This window comes from Marmota monax, unplaced genomic scaffold (assembly GCF_021218885.2).
Source record: "Marmota monax isolate L192 unplaced genomic scaffold, Marmota_monax_Labrador192_F-V1.1 WCK01_AAM20220418_F8-fsc00018, whole genome shotgun sequence".
Lineage (NCBI taxonomy): Eukaryota > Metazoa > Chordata > Mammalia > Rodentia > Sciuridae > Marmota > Marmota monax.
The window spans coordinates 409,272-432,881 of NW_026692201.1; the positions used below are offsets into that span (position 1 = coordinate 409,272).

The 23,610-nt window shown below is 39.4% G+C and overlaps 1 protein-coding gene across 1 annotated transcript in view; it reads right to left on the reverse strand.

Annotated features, from left to right (window-relative positions):
* The window catches only part of Iqgap2 (IQ motif containing GTPase activating protein 2), a 297,019-nt gene that overhangs the window by 155,368 nt on the left and 118,041 nt on the right, over positions 1-23,610 (reverse strand). Inside the window, exon 3 of the mRNA XM_046426823.2 lies at positions 5,621-5,777. Within this exon, the coding sequence (XP_046282779.1) occupies positions 5,621-5,777 (157 nt within the window). The remainder of the gene's footprint in view (positions 1-5,620; positions 5,778-23,610) is intronic.

Below are 23,610 nucleotides of genomic sequence, written 5' to 3' on the forward strand. Positions count from 1 at the left end.
TTATTGTTGTAATTTACTTATTTTATTGATGCAGAAACTGAGGGAGCAAGTATATACAACACCCGAGCTGACCTAACTTGTTGGTCTCAGGGCTAAGGTTCCCTTGCTGAATCTCTGACCCCAAGTCCAAATATTCTGCTCATTTTTCCACTCAGTGCCTCAGAACAACAACCACTGCCAGTGCTCATTGAGAGTGTTCATCTTTCAGGCACTGCACCAAGTGTCTTCTATGGGTGATCACATCTGTTCCTCACAAAATTTCTACTAAGAGAGATACTGTTATTATTAAGCCCTATATAAAGTGGTGAGGAAACAGGCTCCAGGAGGTAGAATGTATTTTGCTTCTACAGTTCACATTGCCAACCACTATGCCTATGTCTTCCCTACCTAAGACACACCTAAATACCAACAAGCATTCATTATAAGCTTACAATTTTCAAGGCATTATTCAGAATTCTGCTTGTATCTTTGAGCCTTGTCACCCTGAGTCCTCTCCAAGGAATACCCTTCCTTCCTCTTCTTTCTCTTGTCCATTTCAGCCTGCTTGGGAACACTCACTGCTATAGTTTGAATGTATCTCCCCCAAATTCACATGTTGGAAATGCAAGCCCTAAATTAATAGGTTAACAGTTTTTGGAGGTGGGCATTTTGGAGGTAATTAGGATTAGATGAAGTTGTGAGGTTTGGGCCCCCATGAGTGGCTTTATTTAAAAAAAAAAAAAAAAAAGGAACAAAGAACTGAGCTAGCACATTTGCTGTTCTGCCATGTGCTCTCTGTTATGCCATGATGCAGCAACAAAGGCCTTCAGCAGATGCCGGTGCCATGCTCTTGGACTTCTCAGGCTCTAGAAACATGAGTTAAATAAACCTCTGTTCTTTAATCACCCAGTCTGTGGGATTCAGTTATAGCAGCAAGTAAGACATCCACCCTGTCACCCTCTGCCTCAGCCATGGAAACCTTCCTGACCCCTTCACCACCCCCACTCCCTTTAGAACTGATCTCTCTTCTGCTGTCCACCAATGCCTTCTCTTCATGGCCCTCCACCAGTCACAATGCCTTCCCAGGCAGGCCACTGCCACCTGGACTGAATCATTCCCTTATGGGATGGACTTTCTTTCTTCTCTCCCTCCCTCCCTCTTTCTCTCCCTCTCTCTCACCTTCCTCCCTCCCTCTCCTCTCTCTCTCTTTTCTCTTTCTCCCCTGCTCCCACCCTCCTGTCACCTCCTCTGCAGAGAATGGACTCATCTTTCTAAAGCACACATATTGATCACATCGCAACGCCTGTGTTTATTGTTTCAGTGGCTTCCCCCACACACCAGATGACATCATGGCATCCTCTATGGGGCTGGTGGGGCCTGTGTGCCCTGTGATACCATCTTGGCTTCCTTCCTGGCTTCATCTCCTACCATTGTCCCTTGCTGCAGCCACTTAGCTCTGCAGTTGGGGCCAAGTTCTTATCTTCCTCAAATTCTCACCATGTGGGTTCCCTCTTTCAGACTGTTCTTCCCACTCCCCACCCTCAACTCTGCACATGGATGGCTTTCTTCTCAATTTTTCAGCCTCAGAATAAACTTCCCTCAGAGAAGAACTATCTTCTGCCCGTTGCTATGTCAATAACACGGGCTTTACTTTCTTCCTTCATACACTGATCCAAATTCGCAACCATATCCTTATAGTCTATCTCAACAGCTGTAAGCCTCATGACTTCAGGACCATTCTATTATTAGTATCTGCAACAGTGACTGGCACAGGGAAAGTGTTGGTAAGTATTGTATGAACGAATGAATTATTAGCATAGACTTTACTGGTTCAGAATCCCTAATCCAACAATCTGAAATCCAAAATGCTCTAAAAACTAAAACTTTCTGAGCATTGCTGGCACTCAAATTTCAAATTTCAGAGCATATTTTTATCAGGGCACAACTTTATCTTCTTTCCCTACCATTTTATTGCAATTTATGCTAATGTTCATCTATTAGAGCAATGGTTTTCAAATTTTAGTAGTCTATAAGAAAAGCATTTCCTGCAGGTGAATTATTAGAAGTATAATTTCCAGGGTCCCAGGCCAAGAGATTCTGCCTGACTCAGCAATCTGGGGTGGGGCCAGTTGGCCAGTTTTAGCACACACCTAGTATATGGTCCTGATGAAGGTCTGAGCATTATACTCAGAACAACAGTGTCAGACTCTGAGGTCCTTTAAAGAATACCAAATAAAGCTCAGAAGATAGGAAAGGAATGAAGGCTTTAGGCTCACTTAAAACTACTATCATTCATTCCTTCACCTAACAGCTATTTTCTAAGTACCACTGTGGACCAGGCCCTGCACCATTGATTGACGACATAGCAGAAAATGGGCACATGGTTCCTTCTACAAAACAGGACAATCTTTACAATAAACTACAGCATGTACCTGGGGGACAGTGATAGGTGCCAAGGACACATGGAGTAATCATGTACCCAGGCCTGGGATAGAGAGTGGAGGTAACCTAGAAAGAATACTCATAACTGGAAGGCTTAACTCTAATACCTAGGATATATTTCTAACCCTGAACAAACGAGGGAACAGGGTTATACACTGGCTGGCAGATAAAGAGGATCCAGCAGCAAGAAAGGTCACATCTGCCTAAACGAAGGCTATCAAAGCTGCTGATGCCAACACAGTGTCCTTCAGGACTCAGGGACATAGCCTTGCCTTGGGGATACCATGTCTAACAGGGGGATCATATTTTATGACTGCAGCCTAGGCAGACTCTGCAGCGAGAGCCGAAGTTCACTGAATTCATGGTTTCCAGATGGCACATCAAGGGGCTGGGCAGGGTTAGTGAACATTCCCTTGTGTTTCAACATCTTTGCCTCAGTCTCATGATTTAGTGCTCCTTGGAAAGGATCACATGATGGACTCTAGTTCCGAAGAACACACGAACAGGAAGTTGTGTCGCCTATTCATGAAGATTTGTCTCTTCATTTTTGTATAAGAAACAAAAAGGCCCTAAAATACAATTTTATGACTACATGGCAAACCACTAAAAATTTCCATCAGGAACACTAGGCACTTTCAGGAACTTAATAAAAGGAAGGAAAAAAGAAAAAGCTCTGTTCTCTAGTGAAGTCACAGAGGGATAGTTTCCATGTGTCCTATGTTTTTCTTGTAGCTCAACAGCATGGAGGGGGTCCCCCACCACAGTTGGCAACAGCCTCGTTCCCTCTGCTGCTTCCCTTCCCCCAACCCTTTCCTCACCATCACTTCTGCACAGCCCAGTCTTCCGGGGCCTGATGGGCTGAGAACCCCAACTCAGAGCATTTTCCTCTAGTGATATCTTGCTCAGGGATGTCATTGCCTGCTTAGGCTTTGCAGGTATTTTGTTTCATAACAAGGGACTGAAAATATTTCCCCTGTCACCCTCCCAAAGAGGAGCTGATGTTCATTTAAGCAGTAGGATCTCGGATGCAAAGGGAAGGCTCCTGTTTAAGTAGCCCTGAGGCAATTTCATGAGGTCCAGAGCTGATCTGGAAGAAGACACCTGTATCCAAGGCCATAGTTTGCTCTGAGGCTCACATCCACTGAAGGTTTGTCTTCCCATCTGAGTCTCACTGTCTACAAAGCCAAAGCTAAAGGAAAATCTTCACAATTGTCCCTTCAGGGCAGCTTGAGGTCTATCCCAACTACAATTTATCATGAAATCTACATGGGGGTGTTGGCACTGACAATCCTAGATCTTGGTAATAACTATAATAAGAACATGAAACGGGCTGGGATTGTGGCTCAGCAGTAGAACGCTCAACTAGCATGGGTGGGACCTGGGTTTGATCCTCAGCCCCACATAAAAACAAAGGCATTGTATTGTGTCCATCTACACCTAAAGAATAAATGTTTTAAAAAAATAGAACATGAAAAAGAAGAAGAGTCAGACTCTAAAATGTGGACAAACATTTATTTTGTGGAGGGGGTGTGAATACAGACTTTTTTCTGCACTTCTCTGAATTTCTAAAAATAGTCATTGAACTTTAATTTTGGCTGACTTGGTCATTGTTTTATTAAAATCTTGTGAAAGACCATTAGTAGCTGGTTCTCAGAGTAAAACATATGACTTTATAAACCCAAACTTAAACAATTATTCACAACATTATTCAAGCAAAAAACTTGTGCTCAGTTGTCTTATTGTCTAGATGATGTAGATGGACTCAAAAGAGATTTGTCAAATGACCTTGTCCACTGTGAGCCTCAATGATTATTTAAACATTTGAGCTGAATTCAACATATACATTTAAAAAATATATTTTGTCTAAAATGGATTTTCCATTTATTTCATTTTCAACTATACTCAACATTGTCCCTGCAATTTTAAGAAAAATAGCATTCATTATAAGAGTCATAAGTTTTAGGAACACTTGAAAATCTGCAGATAAAAAAAAAAAAAAACCCTTGATATGAAGATCTAAATATGAGCTGCAGATGTAGCTTGGTATAGTGCATTTGACCAGAATGTGTGGGATCCTGGGCAAATAAAACAAACAAAACAAACAAAACAAAAAACAAACAAAACAAAACAAAAACTAAATACATTAAGAGAATAAAGAATCAAGTTTCAAAGAAACTTTAGAAATCTTGGCCTGTAGTTGATAAGAGATCACATATTCCAGGATAGAACACTACATATTTTAAATTCCCTTCTGAAGACATATCTTTAATGCATAAGCTTTTTATGTAGTTGTCTACTTTTTCCTTTTTCCATGTTTTAGTGGAAATTTTCAAATATTAGAAAGGAGGTGGAATAGTATAATGATCCCCTGTATACCCACCCCACACCTTCAGTAGTTATGAGCTCATGGCCAGTTTTGTATCATCTATCCATCCTTCCTTTGATTATTTTGAAGCAAAATACCATTTCATCTACAAATACCTTGATATATATATCTCTAAAAGATCTGGATTTAAAAAAAATAATATAAGATTGGTGTTTACCATGATTTTTTTTCTCCCCCTAGCTCCTTCCAAATTTAAATAATGTTATTTTGTTGTCACTGCTGTTGTTTTTTCTTCAAGAGGGCTATGGCGACTTTTTATTTTCTGATTCTTCCCAAATTAGCCATGAAACAGTTCTTAAACAAGTTGCAAACAAAAAGATTAGTCTTATTTTGTTTTAAACACCAAACAGAAAAGAATTCCTACCTGGTCATTCAACATTACTACTTATTTTATTACATTGGCCTTAATTCTTTAGGGGCATAAGTTCAAGTCCCAAGTAGGTATTTAGTTCCTCAATGAAAAGTTGGGAAGCAATAAACTGTGTTGGTGGTGGAAAAAACAGAGGTGTAACATGCCCCCACTCCTACATTTACTGGCACTAATAAAGCTTCAAATGTCCTCCATGAAAGAATAATGGGGGAGGCATTGAGTAGCTTCCAACATGAGAGGTCTCTCAGCCTGGAAATAGAAACACTTTCCTTTTCAAAACTGTTGCTGCCTCAGGAATACTTATTAACAGTCTCCAAATACCAAGGACACCCCCTCTCCCAAATCTTTACAGACACAGTAGAAGTGAAGAGAGGAAAAGGAAGTGAAATACCAAACTTTCACTTCTTTTATCCAGAAGCAAAAACCATTTAGATCTTGGTTACCTTATAACGCGTTTGTTCCACATCATAGATCTTTTTCTCTGATACCATTTTTGGGGCAAAGAACTTGGCTAACTTCGCAAGGTAAACTCCATTCCGAAGCCCTTCTTCCAGTTCAGTGGTTGGGGGCAATTCTTCCACTAAGCAGACTTCCATCCACCTAAAAAGATTATAAAATGTGACTCCAGTTGGATAACTTTCTATAAATGCAGACGTGTAACATTTCTCCATGTGTGTTGGACACATTAACAAAGGGAGCAGGATTTCAAACATTTTCAGGTGTCAGTGGTGGGAAGGGACGACTTACTGGGCAGAATAAGGATTCAGAACATGAAAAGAGAAGGGGGCCTAAAAGCCCAGGGCTAAAAGCTCATTATCATGCTAGAGCTTGCCAACTTTACCTTTATCCAAGGCTTTGCCAATTATCTTTTGTGCCAAAGAAAGGGAAAGGCCAAACCATTTTGTATGAAAGGAATTAGTCCTGACATTAAAGAAAAACTAATTCCAAGTTTATGAGCCCTTAGCAGAGGCAATTCTTTTACCTTGGTAAGAGCAGAGTCCAAAGTACAGTAAAATATGCAGTTGTTTCAGCTCAGAAATGACTATCAGGAAAGGGTCAGAGGCATGGCAAAGGTTATCAGAAATTTAGAAAGCAGATCGGACTTTTTGAAAGAACACTCACTCCCTTTGCCAACACCTTTATGGGAAACTACAGTACCTACTAGGTTCTGAAAAAAATATTTTAAACAAAGATCAGATTAAATCTTAGGACACTGTATCAGTATTATAAAAAAGAGAGCACCAAGGTCATGATTGGCTCAAGGACGCACTGTAGGAAAGAAGCCAGGCCAGTCCACGCACTTCACACTGGAATGCCAAGAGTGTGCCAGAGTAATGAGGGAGGGTGCTCTTCCTACCCATTCTGAAGTAGTCATTCTCTACTGCAAAACCTGAGAGGCAGGTGTATAGTTCTCAGTGGGAGAGTTCCCAGCTCCCTGCAACCCAGCCACCGATCCACACACTAATGAAACTTAATGTGAATGCCATACCTATCTAGGCAGGTCCCCAGAGAGCATCTGCATGGACAAACTTGGATCCCCTCAATATGTGGAAGACAGTAGAGTGCTATTCTGCGATATTAACAACCAATCCTTATTCAATCTGCAAATTCTTGTAGTTAAAAATTATACCTTCTAAAACTCAACAAGCTCCTAATAAATAAGGAGTAATTACTGACCATTTGTTAGGCACCATAAAAAAAATGGAATATACAAGCTGGGCATGGTAGTGCATGCCTACCATTCCAGCAAATCAGGAGTCTAAGGCAGAGGATTCCAAGTTCAAAGCCAGCCTCCAGAAACTTAGCAAGGACCTAAGCAATTTAGTGAGACCCTGTGTTAAATAAAAAAATAAAAAGGGCTGGGGATGTGGCTCAGTGGTAAAGCACCCCTGGGTTCTATCCCTGATTCCAAACAAAACAAACAACTAAAAGGAACTATGAAAAGAAAAATAGAAAAACAAATCCTACCTTTAAAAAGCATCCAATACAACTGATCGCCTAGCATGTGTAAGACCCTGAGCTGGATTTTTAGCGCCTCAAAAAAAAAAAAAGTGTGTGTGTGTGTGTGTGCGTGTGTGTAATTGTGAAGCCGATGCAATTCCAAGGAAAAACCAGAGAACCATGCAAGAGATGCTCTATGCCCACTGCTACATGGTAGAGCACAATAAGAATGTTCGGGAATAAAGGGGGAGCTCTGGGTTATCACGGGAGAAATTGGGGAAATCATCAAGAAAGTGGTGTGATCTGGACTTAGCATAGAAGAATGGAGGTTTGGCAAGGCAAGAAGGAAACCATCAGCTAAAGAGCTGGACAAACCAAAGGCATCACAGAAACATGGCTGACTTGTTGTGAAATCCCAGAGGCAGCTGTGGGCCTTTGGGGGTCACAGGGAGAAAAGAGAAATGAGGCTGGGCATCTGCAGTCAGGTAGGCCTCTGGAGGACTGAGCCCAGGAGCCTGCGAGGAGAAGTGTTGACATTTGTTGCCATAGGAAGCAGGAAGCTCCTGGCAGCTTCACAGAAGAGGACTGACATGCTGACAGCAGTAATTACAGCAAATTAATCTACATAATGGATGCCTCAGAGACACAGTGCTGTCAGGCCTTTCCCACTGTGAGGTCCTGAGGGACTGGATTAGACAGGAAGAAATGGGAAGGGAGGAAGCCAAGAGACATTTCAAGGAAACTGGAGCAGGATTCTGTGACAGTTTAGGAAGAGGGGGATGGTCAATGGAAGGAGAAATAACACCAAAGAAGGTGTATGACACAAAGAGACTAGGACTTGGCTACCCAGTGATGTCTGGTATCACTGACGCCAGTCCCCTAATCTCTCAGGGCCCCATTTCTCTCCTGTGCTAAAGGATGGGGTAGTGGTGAGAACTGGATGATAAAGACCCCCTGTTCCAGTTCTAACATTTTAGGGATTTGTGAAACTATGAATGCAAGAAATAAAACAAGATAATGAAGAACATGGTTTTTTCTATGAGCCTTGCTTCAAATAAACTTAAGAGAATAATGGATTTGTTAAATTAAACAAAAAGGAACAAGTTATAATGCTGCCTTTAAAAAAACAGGCGAAAATAAGAGCCAATGAACTAGGCCAAGTATATTAGTCAGCTTTCTATCACTATAATGAAAAAACCTGAGATAATTGAATTATAAAGGGGAACGGTTTATTTTGGCTCACAGCTTTGGAGTTTCCAGTTCAAGATCAGATAGACCCTTTACTTAGGGTTTCTTGTGGGGTGCCAGATGGCAATGACAGGGAGCATGTGGTAGAGAAAATGGTTCATCTCATGACCAGAAAGCAAAAGAGAAAGAGGAAGGGGCCACAATAACACAATTCCCTTCACAGGCATGCCTCCAGTGACCTAAGGAACTCCCACAGGACCTTTATCCTAAAGTTGTAGAGCACCTCTCAATAGCACCAAGCAGGTGGGGGGGCCACACCTTTAACTTATGGACCTTTGGGGGAACATTCAACATCCAAACTAAAGCACCAAGTTTCTAACTTAAATAAACTAATTAGAATACTAGGCTATTGCACATAAAAACACAATCTGTTTTCACCCAATGATGTTTTCAAATAATTATCTGAAAAAAGTGAAAAAATACACTGCAATATACAAATGTTTTATAACAACCTGATAATCAGTGTATATGTGTGTGCTAGGGAGAAAGGTAAATTGACAACTGGTAGACTTGCACTTTCTTTAAAAAGAGAGATAATCACGTCTATTTTTGTCTATATTAGAATATATGTGCAGTTGGCTAAAACACTGACAATACAAAAACTTAGATCACCTATGGTCTATTTGAAATGTAGATATGGCTATATTTGTTTTGGCTTTGGTTTTTTTGTGGGGGGTACCAGGGATTGAACTCGGGAGCCCTCGACCGCTGAGCCACATCTCCAGCCCTATTTTGTATTTTATTTAGAGACAGGGTCTCACTGACTTGCTTAGCACCTTGCTTTTGCTGAGGCTGGCTTTGAACTCATGATCCTCCTGCCTCAGCCTCCCAAGCTGCTGGGATCACAGGTGTGTGCCACTGTGCCTGGCCAGAGATGGCTAATGTTATGACATGAACTGCTCAAAGACAAAGACCATTTCTTCTTTCTCTTGATAGTCCTCTAATACTTGGCAATCTGTCTACAAATAGTGGATATCCAACAAATGGCTATTAAATAGAAGATTCTTATGACTTTTCCAAACATCATGGTTACATTGTAAAATTTATTAGGATACTGACAGGCTTACAAAATGTTGTGGGTTTTTTGTTTGTTTGTTTGTTTTGGGGGACTGGGGATTAAACCAGAGGCACTTAACCACTGGGCCACATCCCCAGCCTTTTTTATGTTTTGAGGCCAAGTCTCACTAAGTTGCTTAGATATCACTAAGTTGCTAAGGCTATCTTTGGACATGCAAGCCTCGAATTTCAGCATCCTGAGCTACTGGGATTACAGATATGCAACACCATGCCCCATCAAAATATCACATTCTTACAACATTAGGCATCAATGGAGCTATCTCCTTTTCACTGCCATTAATACTGGATTTTAATGTTTCATAGGGATTATCATTAAATCTTCACAATCACTCTACATGGAAGAGATCCTACAGATTTTGATATTGTTCTCAGATCCTGATGATTTTTTTTGAGATGATTCCTTAACTTTTCTGAGGTTCAGAAAACTCAAGGCCACACAGCTGGTAAAGTAAAAGAATTCGATAAAGCTGCCAGGGACCTCTACCCCTCTAATTCCAACCTTTACTTCCCTTCTCATAATTCATTCAACAACAACAACAACAACAACAACAAAAATTGGCTCCTCCAGTCTGGGTCACAGCCTAGTACAAAACAAAAGTCATAACAAGACCCTCCCAGTGACTTCCAGAGCAGAAGTTTCATGGTTTGAAACCACAAGTGCTCTATGATTCCAGGATAGGTGCTATTGTCTCAGAAATCCCTCTTTGTCATCTACTCGGTAACCATCATGACAAATGGTGCAGGCCAGCTTTTGTGGGTACTTCAGAAAGACAGAGAAGCTGAGGTGCCAGCTGAATGGAGTCATCCCTTCAAGGGCTCCTGCAAGCCTTATCAATAGTTCTTTGGTAAGATACAATTGGAAACGCCTGTCAATTATTGGTAAGTATGTGATCAATAAACACAAGACTATTCTCCTGGACAAGGGAGACTCTGCTGACAGAATAACCAGTCAGACTAGTACTTACTGTTACCCTAAGGTATTAATACCTCACAATGAAGCAGGAACCAGAATGAGCAAAATTTAAGCTAGAGCAGGCCATCATGGGATGAATCTCTTTTTGATCTTTTCAAAGTACAAGGAAGAGAACTTCTAGCACAGATACCATATTGTTCAACCCAAAGACCAGGAGACAACTACAAGTGGCCACTGGTCAGGGTCTACAATCCCAGCAGCATTGCATCTGTGTAGGGTTGGGGTGAGGGGCTGGGATATGACCATAGAAGATGAGGAAAAATGATGTGCACCAGTCCTAGGTCTGGCTTACAAACACCTCCCTATCTACCAGCTCAGCCCACCATCACCATGAAAGACAAAGACTTCCACCAGCCTGCGTCCTTGAATAACTGGGTGTAAACCACCCCTTCACCCCTGCGCAACTCTATTGAACCTATCATGAGTGAGAACTAAATTTCTGCCAACCTCAACCTTAGAGACTTATCTGTTACATAAGTTAATAGTACTGAGTCAAACCAAAATAAATTCAAAGTGTGACTTTTATGGTTTATTGGGTACAATTTCTACAAAGATCACAATGCAGAGACAATTGGCCTGATGTTTAAGAAGTCTGGCTGTGCCATCATTAGCTGTATGTGCTAGAACAGCCACTGAAAACTCTGAGCACTCAGTTTTAGTCCATAAATCTAAATTATAATGGAATTCAACATGACAGTGTAATTATATAATATGGCTGTTGTTTAATAACTGCTTTACTGAGAGATGATTCACACGCCATACATGAGCCCAAGTAAGATGTACAATGTAATGGCTTTAGTAGTCACAACACTGAGAAATTATTATCATCATTGACTTTGGAACATTTTCATCACCCCCCAAAATAAACCCTATACCCATTAACAATCACTCCTTTTTTAGTTATACATGACAGTAGAGTATATTTTGAAATATTTATATAAACATGACGTATATCTTATTCTTTATTCATCCCCCAATGCACTAATTTACTATCTATAGATTTGTCAACTCAGAACATTTCATAAAAATGGAATTATACATTATCAACATGTGGTCTTTTGTGACTGGCTTCTTTTACTTAGCATGTTTCTGAGGCTCATCCATGTTGAAGGATGTATCTGTACTCTATCCCTTTTTATTATTGAAGAATATTCCATTGTATGGATATATCACATTTTATTTATCTATTCATGCATTTATGAACATCATCCCCCCCTTTGTGCTATTAGGAATAATGTTGTTGCAAACATTACTGAACTTGTTTTTGTGAGGACATATAGTCTCATTTTTCTTGTGTATATATTGAGGAGTGAACTGCTGGGTCATATGGAAACTCTTATGTTTAACCTTTTTAGGACTTCCAGACTGTGTTTCCAAAGAAGTTACACATAAGGATTACAATTTCTCCATATCCCTTCCAACACTTATCTTTTTGAGGAATGATAGCCTAGTGGATGCAAAGTTATGTTTTATTATGGTATTCATTTTCATTTCCCTGATTACTAATGATATTAAGCATCTTTTTATGTCTTTATAGCTCATTTGCATATCTTTAGAGAAATATCTATTCAAATCCATTTCTCATGTTATAGTTCTATTTTGAGTTACATATATTTGGTATATAAGTTCCTTATCAGATATATAATTTGAAAATATTTTATCTATTCTGTGGACTTTCTTAGGGTATCTTTTGAAGTATGAAAGTTGTTAGTTACTTTTTCTTTCCTTTCCTTTCTTGTTTTTTTTTTTTTTTTTAAGAGGAGGAAAAGTTTATTTGGTGCTTATGGTTTCAGAGATCTCAGTTCCAAAGATGACCAACTTCACTGCTCTGGGCCCAAGGTGAGGCAAAACACCATCGTGGAAAGGTGTAACAGGAAAGCACCTCAGAACATGACAATCAGGAAGCAGAGAGCACTCTTGTTCACCAGGGACAAAACCTAAACCCCAAAATCCCCTATCCCACCACCCGCCACAGTGAATTACCTCCTCCAGCCACAGTCTACTTCCTTACAGTCATCACCCAGCTAATCCATTCAAGTGGATTAATGTACTGATTAGGTTGAGACTGTCATAACCCAAACATTTTACTTCTAAACTTCCTGGCATTGACTCACACATGAATTTGGGAGGGACACCTCATATCTAAATCATAACATTCAACCCCTGGCTCCCAAAAGCTCGTGCCCATCTCACAATGCAAAATACATCTAGTTCATTTTCAAAGTTCCCATAGTCTTAACAGTTCCAGCATTTCCCCAAAAGTCCAAATCCAAAGTCTCCTCTGAGACTCAAGGCAAACTCAGTGTGAGCCCCTGCAAAAATCAAAAGCAAGTTATATATATTCAATATATAAAGACACAGAGTCAACATTTGGAGAAATAGGAGCATAGAGAGAATGAATGAGTTCTAAATAAGACGGAAATCCAGCTGGACAAACAAGTTCTATAGCTCCATGTCCAGCATTTGGGTCACATGAAATGTGTTCTCTCCAAAGGGCTTATAGAGCTTAGCACCTATGGCCTTGCTGGTTGCAGCATACATGACCTTTCTCTTGGCTTGTTTCTGCTTAATTCCTGTAACTTTCCTTCCTTGATGTCCCACATTACTTGCATCTCTTAATCTTGGGGGTCTCTACTGAAGCTTCCTTCTCACTTCTTCATGTATTGCCCTCTCAGGGGCAGCTTGCAGGGACTTTGATCCTGATGTACTTTGCCCGGCCTCCCAGGTCTTTTGAAATCTCAATGGCAGCCTCCATTACTTTCTAACTCCAGCATCCTGCATTCCTGCCGAGGTTGTTGCCAAGGTCTCTGTGTCTATCTCAAACAGTAACCAAGCCTCCTGGGACCCTGGCTGCCACAACTTCTGAGTGCCTCAGTGGCTGTGCATGGTGAAACAACTTCCTAGGTCCCCCTGTGCAAGCAGGGTGCCCGCTAAGGAGTTTTTACTTTTACATCTTTGATCCTGAAATGTGTGGTCTTCAAATTCCTGAGATCCCTCCAGCCATCTTTCCTGTTGTTTCTGGGTAAATTAGTATTTCTTTAGTGACTATAATCCCTTTAACAACCACACCTTCCTTAGTCCCCATTGTACTTGCGGTTTTCTGGCCAACCTGCAAAAATTTCAAATCTTTTTGTTCCTGATCATCACATTAAACTTGGCCAAAAGTTGCTAGCAATGTTCATGCCACCCCAGAAGGCTGTGCTGCCTTGAAAGTTCCACCACCAAATTAGTTAGTACATCACTTTTAAGTTCAGCCTCACAGAAAGTCTAAGGACATGGGCAAAATGTAGACAACTTCTTTGCCAAAATGTAACAAGAAGGCCCCTAATCCAGTTCCCAATAGATTCCCCCTTCTCCTGTGAAACCTCATGAGCCCAGTTTTTATTGTCCAAGTTCTATTGGCATTCTGGTCTGAGCGCCCACCAGAATCACCCATAAGCTCTACTTACAACATTCTAAAACTTTTCCAGTTTGCATCTCTAAACTTTTAAAAATTCCTCCCACAAATTTCTAAAAGCTCCAAAAGCTTCTGAACCACATGCTTAGGTAAGTCACAGAATGACCCCACTTCTCAGTAATAATTTTTGCTTTAGTCAGTTTTTTTTTTTTTGGTCACTGTGACCAAAAAACCTGACAAGAACAATTTTAAAGGAGGAAATTTTTATTTGGTGCTCACAGTTCTACAAGTCTCAGTAAACAGACAACAAACTCCATTGCTTTGGGCCCAAGGTGAAGCAAAACACCATGATGGAAGGGTGTGGCAAAGAAAAGCAGCTTAAGACATGAGAATCAGAAAGCAGAGAGCAAAGTTTTTAATTTGATGAAGTCCCATTTATCTATTTCTTCTCTTGTTGGTTGTGCTTTTGGTATCATATCTAATAAGCCAGTGCCTAAACAAAGAATATTTACACCTGATTTCTTCAAAGCATTAGATTTTTTGCAATTCAGATTAGGTCTTTGATCCATTCTGAAATGGGTTTTCTAGATGGTGTGAGTGAGGATCCAACTTCATTCTTTTTGGGTATGGATACACAGTTGTCTCAGCACCAGTTGCTAAAAAGACTAGATTTGTCTTGATAATGTTATGAAAAATCAATCGATATTGACAGGTGCAGTGGCACAAACCAGGTAATCCCAGGGGCTCCAGAGGCTAAAGCAGGAAGATTTGAAAATTCAAAGCTACCTTAACAATTTAGTGAGGCCTTAAGCAATGAGCAAGATCCTGTCCAAAAGGGCTGGGAATATGGCTTAGTGGTTAAGTGACCCTGGGTTCATCCATCTCTGGCACACACACACACACACACAAAAGACTATAAAAGCAAGTATTTATTTTTAAAACTCTATTCTGATGATCTATTTGGTCTATAATTTAAATATGAATAGTATATAAAGCATGTTTATATAAAATCAAACTAGTGAGATTTCCTATGCTTTCAAATTTGGCCTAAAAATTCACACAAATGAAAACCAGAACTGCCCAACCTATTGCCCTTGTCTTCACTGCTTCTTTCCTTTCCTTCTATTAATTACCTTTATTCGCATACAACACCACTATGTGAACATCTCATTCCAAAGCAAGAGCTGAGGCTATTTCTCATGAGCACCTTGAAGGCTGCTAGAAAACCTCAGGTTCCCTTCCAGAGTGGAGAACCCTACCAGAATCGCTTATTTTCTCTTTTCTCTGCAAGGAAACTGTGGATTGCTTAAAACAGAGAGAGGTTAAAATGGAAGTAAGAGGAATTTTCTTTTTATTATTCACCTGTTTTATTTGTGTTTTTCGAGTTGAGGTGGTTTCCATAAGCAGCTTTATGTGTCAATGTACAAAGTTTGATCCAAGTCATAATGAAGAAAGAAGGGAGAAGGTAGTTGGGAGAAGAAGAGAGGGGAGAGAAAGGAAAAAATATTTCCAGTTTTAGGTTAAAGCCAAAAGAAAAAATAATTAATGTCATTTTATCTTGCAAGAGATAAAACAAAACAAAACAAAACAAAAAACCTAAAATTAAAATAAAAAAAAAAGCCCACAAAAATCTTGGGACAAATGACCCATTCTATTGTGCTATGTTATACCTTGCAAAGCATATGAAAGTTGTTTTGTGGAGACATTTGCTATCGGAGTTGTTATTCAGGAAATCACCAACTATAAATCTTGGTCTGTATCTTACAATTCTATATGGAATAAATGTCACAAAGGTAGAGCAGCTGGCCAAGAACAGAAAATGTTTTTTCTTCATAAATTCTGCTTTATGTAGTGCCCTGTTCCATGAACTTTCTTTTTCCAGTGTTTAGAAAAGTCAGAATATAAGATATTTTGTTCTAGAAAGAATGTAAAAATATCTGGTCTTTGTTTTCACATATAACATAATTGGTCACTCTTTACCTTGTGCCCCAACAGGAAATAAAAACATCAGAAGGACTAAATTCAGGGAACCATTTTCATTAGCTGCACACTAATGCAAAACTGTTGCCATCATTCTACCAGCATTATTAACATGGATGTAAAACAGGTGGGCATCCATGCACCACCATCCTTTCAGATAAAACCTATTTGATTCAATGTAAGAAAGTGACATGATATGCTAATTTCTTTCTTTAAAAAAAAGATACAATACCATGAAAAAAATCAACATATGACTCCAAGGTCCAGCAGGAATGGAACAGACTTCGGAGGATTTATTTTATCATTCTCCTCTTTAGGATAGAGATGATACAGCAGAACCTGTTAAGTTTGGCAAACATTTCCCAAATGGGTTCCTCAGTTAGATGCTAATAGACACCATTGGTAGAAATGTGAATGATAAAGTAATTCTGATGAGGTCTCAGATGGAAATGAGGAACATTATTGGGCACTGAAGAAACGGTGATCATTGTTATAAAATGGTAGAGAACTTTGCTGAATATATTTTAGTATTTTGTAGGAGGTAACACTTTAAGAGTTATGACCTTGGATTTTCAGCTGAGATTTCTAAGCAAAGTGTTGAAAACACAGCATAGGTTCTCCTGTTGCTTAGAGTAAAATACAAAAGGAGAGGGAGAAATTAAGAGAGCACTAGTGATAGGTTAGACCTGGACAATCCCTCCATATAGAGATTATGGTGTGCACATATATAGAACAAGGACATCACAGTGTGACTCCTAGATCTAATTAGGCATCTCAAGAGAATCCAGGGATAGAGATGGGGTTATATAGTAGAAATAGTACTAGCTTGAACTACAGGGGACAGAGAGAGGACAAAAATTAAGGAGAGCTGTCAGAGTTCTGGGATTCTACAAGAAGGAATAATAGAGCTATCTCACTGTGAATATATGCTATCCTTAAAGAGAAGAAGGCTTTTTAAGGAAGGCTGCCACTCCCTCCACAGCCCCAAAAGTGCACACATAAGGGAGTGAGGCTGTCTCCTCCTAGGTTTCAGAGGGTGAGGCTCTCTCTGCCTCAGTTTCAGACCAGGCTGCCGTCACCCAGAGGATCAAATACAGAAGGGACCTCCCAGGGCTTTAGTTAGATGCTGCCACCTAAGTGGGCCAGGAGGACAAAGATCAAGAAAAGAGGAATATTCTCAAGGCTTAACATGCACTGCAGCTTGCCCTGCCAGGTTTTGCACTTGCTTTGTATCTATGACCCCTTTCTTCTTTCTGACTTGTCCTTTTCTGAATGGAACATCTATCTATCTAACCCATAATCATATATTTTGAAAAAAAAGAACTTGGCTGGTTTCATAGGTAGGTACAGAGCTGGAAAAGGACTTTTTTTTCTTTTTGGCCTCAAGGTGAATCATACTTCAAGTCTCACCTGCACTTGATTTAGATGATACTTAGGTGAGATTTAGGGCTTTAAGTTGATGCTAGATTGTGTTAAGACCTGGGCTGCATGGGGTGGGTTAATACATTTTGCATGTGAAAAGGACATGAATTTGGGGATGTAGAGGACAGAGTGTAAGAGGCAGAATTGTCAACTCCCAATGCCTCAATGTGTGACTTTTGTTTTTGGAGATAGGACCTTCAGAGATGCGGTTAAGTTAAAATGAGGTTGTTAAGGGCAGCCCTGATCCAGTCTAACTGGTGTCTTTATAAGAGGGGGATCAGAGCATTACCAGGCTGCACACCCACAGAGGAAAGACCATGTAAAGACATGGTGAGAGGTGTAAGCCAAGCAGAAAGGCTTCAGAAGAAACCAAACCTGCAGACCCCTTGATCTTGAATTTCCAGCCTCCAGAACTGTGAGAAAGTAAATTTCTGCTGTTTAAGTCACTCAGTGTGGCAGCCCGAGCAAACTAATATACAAGCTAAAATATCAACCCCTAATCATCCTCTAAAATCCCTTACCCAATTTTATTACTTCTTACTTTATTTACTACCACCTGGCACATTATACAGGATGATTATCCCTTACCTAAATTGCTTGGGACCAGAAGTGTTTTGGATTTCAGAATATTTGCATATATATAATTAGGTACCTTGGGATAGGACCCAAATCTAAATACATAATTCATTTATGTTTCATATACACCATATATATATATGGCTGAAGGTAATTTTATACAATATTTTCAATGCACTTGCACTTTAAGTGTGACCTATCACATGAGGACAGGTGTGGAATTTTCTGTTTGTGGCATTATGTCAGTGCTTCAAAAGTTTTAGGTTTGGGAGCATTTTGGATTTGGGATTAGATGTTTAGCCTATATCCTATTTATTTATTGGATTGACTTAGCCACTTAAGAATGTAACCGCATGAGAATGAGGCCCTTTTCATCTTGACCAGCTTATAGCACACTGGCTAAAAGCACTAATTCTAGCACAAGATGCCTGAGACTGAACCCAAGCTCTGCTGCTTATGAATTATATACCCCTTGGCAAAGTGACTTAAACTGAATCTCTGAATATCCTAATCTGTAAGGTAGGAATAACAGTATTATTTCAGAGGATTGTTGTAAGTTAATGGAAGGAAAGCACTAGAACTGTGCCTGACACATAACAAGCACTGTTGGTGGTAGCTACTGTAGCTTTGAATATCTCAAGACCATTCCCCTGCCAACTGCCAATATAATTCACTGTTTGTATCTGTTCTTCAGCACAACCTGGTTAGCTGTCCCCTGCCATACAGACCCTTGGGTAGCAATGATGCTAGTATCTGACTATGCCAAATATGCCTTCTCCCCATCACAGATTGCTGCATTCCTTTGGATAATCCACTTTTCCCCTTCATACACATTCCATTGCCTTAAACAAATTACAGTCTTTATGCTATTTAGTAAGCACTGCGTGGATATTTGTATAAGTTCATGAGAGCTGGGTTTCCACTATAAGACTCCCACAATGCTAATAATTCCAACTGGGAACAACTGCAGCTCATAGTTACTTAGCACATTGACCAACACTTATCACATACTTGGTTTTTGCATGCATGTGTTCTTACACTAGCCAGATGAGATCAATATTATTGTCCTTTAATACAAAAGCAAAGATAGGCTTAGAGAGTTTAGTAACTTGCTCAAGATTAAGCAGCAACTGAGCTATGATTTAAATCCAGGTTGTCACCTCCACAGGATGTCTCCACTGCTCTCTACTCTGCTCTGACAAATCATGATCGATTAATTAGTGCAGTGAACAGGGTTTAAGCTCACTTCCCAGGAATGTTCAATGCTTCACGGCTGAAACAGTGAAGCCTTCAGTAAAATGAAAGAAACCTGTTCAGCTCAAAACTGTTTTCTGAAAGCAAAGTGTACCTGTGCTTTATTACAAAATGATGGAAAACATACTCTCTGGGACTGGCTGGCACTTCTAGAATTATCTGTGGGGTGTGGCTATGCACTGGATTATGGGCTTCTGAAAACCTGGCTGCAAATTTGGTTATACAACCTATTAGCCATCATTTCCTTGGGGTGCAACAGTCTCTCTGGGCCACATGTTTCTTTCAAAAAATTGGGCATAGGTCTGAGGTTTTGGCTTAGTGGTAGAACACTCGCCTAGCACATTTGAGGCACTGGGTTCGATCCTCAGCACCACATAAAAATAAATAAAATAAAGGTATCTACATCTAAAAACAATTTTTTAAAAAATGGGCACAACCAGATACTTCACAGAGATGTGAAGTAAAAGGAGGCAGGAATCTGAGCATCAACTTAAAGTGTGATGCTCCAAAGGCTCCACCACACTGTCCTTCATGCAGTAGCCTGGCCATGTGTTCCTGAACATCTAAGATCCAAAGTCTTCTGGGTGGAGTCTGCTGGGACCCATGACACCCTACAGAAAAAACACGCTGCCCAAGGAACCTTGGAGAACTGGGCTAAAAAATGGGATTCTATCAATTTGGTGTCCCTAGAACTTGCTACAGGTGAGACTATGCTGTCTTGTCCATTTGGAGTGCCAAGCATCTTCCATTTTACAAAACAACAACGAGCTGGGGTGCAGAAGAAAAGTAAAGAAAACAAACAAAAAGTACTCAGTAGCAGTTTGCTGCACACCAATGCTCATATTAGACTTTCACATAAATTTGGCCTAAATATCAACCTAAGCCTTGATGAAGCAGATTCTCCTTCCTGGGTTTACACTGTGCATGTGATCTAATCACAAAACAATCACTGTTCCTGCACTTCCAAACATTATTTGCTCCGATGTAGACAGGAAAATGAAAGCAGCAAACTTTGTAAGATCATTGAGAACTTACCTAATATGCCATATTCATTAACTTTGACTCCCCTCTTGACAGCCCTTTTCTACTATCCAACCAAATATTGAATATGGAATTGTAAAATAATGGACAGTACAGAACACCAAGAGAAAGCCATGGCTAAAAGCCAGGTAATAGTTCAACATGTAAGAAACACAATTGGCAAAACCTGTATCTAGAATAGATTTCCTTCCTTATTTATAGGTATATTCTCTATAGGTATAGGTTCAAAGTTAACCCTTTCTTGGAAGTAGAGAATAAAGAAGATTAATTCCTTTAAAGTCTACAAGACCAAGAGAGAATAGCTCTCAGCAATAGTTTGAATCAATAATGTATGATGTTGGGGCTGGGGTTATAGCTCAGCAGTACAGCGCTTGCCTCGCATATGTGAGGCACTGGGTTCGATCCTCAGCACCAATTAAAAATAAATTTAAAAATAATACAAAGTAAAAATAATGACAAAGTAAATTTAAAAATAATACAAAATCCATCTTAAAAAATCTTTAAAAAATAATGTATGATGTTACTATTGAAAAATTTAACTGTGATAAATATTATTTCAATGTCATATTTAGAACCCCTTCCTCCTCTAGCTATATTCTGTGTCCTTTGCCCAGCCCTTATTGATTTCTCCCACCCCCACTACCAGCTGTACTAAGGAAGCAACAAATGGGGACTCACTAGATGCCATCAATCACTGTCACCAAGAGGAGAATGAAAAGAATCCAACATATGTTCTTGCAAATGCCACCTATTCTCTACTCCCATCTCCTCCTCTTCACCAACACACAATCTTTTAAAGCAGTAAGCCACTTTTGAGTTTCCCTTCTGTAGAAATATATGAGGAGCAGACAGTAGAAGCATCCAAGCACTATACACACAAATATACTCATAGGTACAGTTCAGGAAGGCTAGACTGGAACAAGGTTGTACACCAAAACGCCTGCCAATCCCAACCACCATGAGCAGCAGGACTGATGATCAAGCCAGTGCTGCTCTGGTACTCATTGGGATGACTGAATAGAAAGGATGCATAATACAGGTAACAGATGGTACTCTGCAACTTGTTCTGAAGGCAGAGAGCGGGAGTTCCTTATTTTTCTGCTGACCACTGTGACACTTGATAGATAATTTCTATGGCAACAATGTTAAGTATAAGGCACTAAAAATAAAGCAAGGAGGTTTTAAATTGAAGATAGATACTTGTGTTTGTTACTAGGAATGCAGGAAGAGTCAAAATATGGCAGCTTGCGTCACAGATCATGGAAGGATTTCTCTTTCACTCTGTAATCCCCTACTGGGCAAGTATTCTAGCTACATAATCTGAGAAGAAAATCAACAAAGACCAGCTATATGTTTCAGCAAAAAAAAAAAAAACCCAATATTTCAAGATAAATAACTTCAAATTTCATGATATGAAGAGGTTGTGAAGTTCCTCCTGCATTACGTGGAGGAAGTACTATGTAGCATTAAAATTTATGAAGATAATTTGGTAAAATAGAGAAGTTGACAAAGTAAATTTAAAAATAATACAAAATCCATGCAGTTTTTGTAATTTGTGTCACATGTAAAAAAGAAAAGTTGATATATTGGGTTGGTAGGATTCTGGGGTTTCATTTTGGAATGTTTGTGATAAAAATTGAGATAAAAGAAAAATTAGGGTAAAATTCACCATAATTCCTTCCACCATTTTAAAAATCTCAGTTCTACCCCACAAAGATAGGCAGCAACAAAGTAGAAACATGTCTAGCAGAATGGAAATCCATCCTGGATATAGTGGGGAAAAAAATTAAAAAAAAAAAAAAACCTAAGCAGAATGAAATAGCCATTTTTTATACACACACACACACACACACACACACACACATTTATTTATTTATTTATTTATAAGATAGATTGCAAGAATACAGACAAACCTGAGTGGTATACTTTATATTATCCAAATGGCTGCCTAAGGGAGAAAGGGACTAGAGACACAAGAAAATAATGTTTAGGGATCCTGAACAAACCACCACATACCATGTGCTCAGTGAGACCCTGAATCAGCCTTAAGTAGTGTGGTCAGCTCAGCCTTTTCAACCAATGTCCTCCAGCAGGGCCAGGCACAGTTTTAAGGCTGTGATGTCAATCATAGCTGTGCCAGAGTGGCAGACATTTTGTCTTCATGACTTGTCCCCTGCTCTCCAACAAGAGTTACTTTATATGACACCATTTTGTTCAGTGCCAGGTTCTAATTTTCCCTCCATTTAAAATCAGATTAAAAGGCTACAAAAAATCATTATTGAGAAATATTCAATGATGTTAACCATATACACAATTGTGTTACACAATTGCTTAATGGTTTTATGGCTTTATATATAGGTACTTGTAGATATAGCTATATTTACACATATGTATACATTATATATACATTACACATATGTATACATTATATGTGCATAGGTATATCATATATATATATATATATATATATATATATATATATATATACTTTCTCTGTGCATACCTATACAGTCCCCTGGTATTCATGAGGGAATTGTTCTAAGATCTTTCTCTCCCAAGGATACCATAATCCAGAAATGCTTAAAACCTATGAGCATCATCTTATATATTTTAAATCATTTATAGATTACTATAATACTCAATATAATTTAAATGGTATGTAAATAACTGTGGCATCACTTAAGAAATAATGACAAGGAAAAAAGTCTGAACATGTTTAGATGTGTTGTTGTTTTTTTTTTTCCAAATATTTTTGATCTGCAGTTGGTTGAGTCTGAAGATAGAGAACCTATGGATACAGAAGTCTGACTGTATTATATGTCTATGAAGTCATGGCTCCATATAGTTATCCACAAATATATATTGTTATATAATTATACGTAACTATGCAGAAATGATCCCTGCAGGCTAACAAAAGAAACTGGAAAGAGTGGTTGACTCTGGAGAGGGGCACTAGGTAAGAGGAAGATTTAATTTTCACTGTGTACCCTTCTTTTGGACATTTTAAATTTTATACCATGTGCACATATGACAAAATAAAAATTTGAAATCACTTCATTAAGCAACCACTCATTCTTCACACACATTAAAAAATAAGTTTCAGAAGTAACATGTTTCAGTTCCAGCAGAACCAGGAGGAAGACAGCTTTACCCTGGCATTTTTACTTGTCCTCCTGGGGCCTTTTCACCCAGCCCAACCTCAGGAGCTCACAAGGTGGCAGCATTTGCTGCTGTGCTTGCTTGTACTTCCTTGATTTTACATGTGGGTTAATAATTAATTATAGCCCTGCCACCCAGAATATTTTCCCAGGACCAAAGTCACCTGGAAACTGCTGTCTCTGTCAAATATCGCAGCCCTTGTGTCTCCATATTCTTGGCCCCAGAACTACAGACTCCTCTGATTCATGTCAGACTGCAGGAAAAGCAGGAGCCCTGGGGACTTGCAAGCCCTTATACCTAAAGAAGGCATGCTAAAGCTTTTGTAAATTAATGTCATTTCCTTATTTGTTGTTTTGTTTCTACCA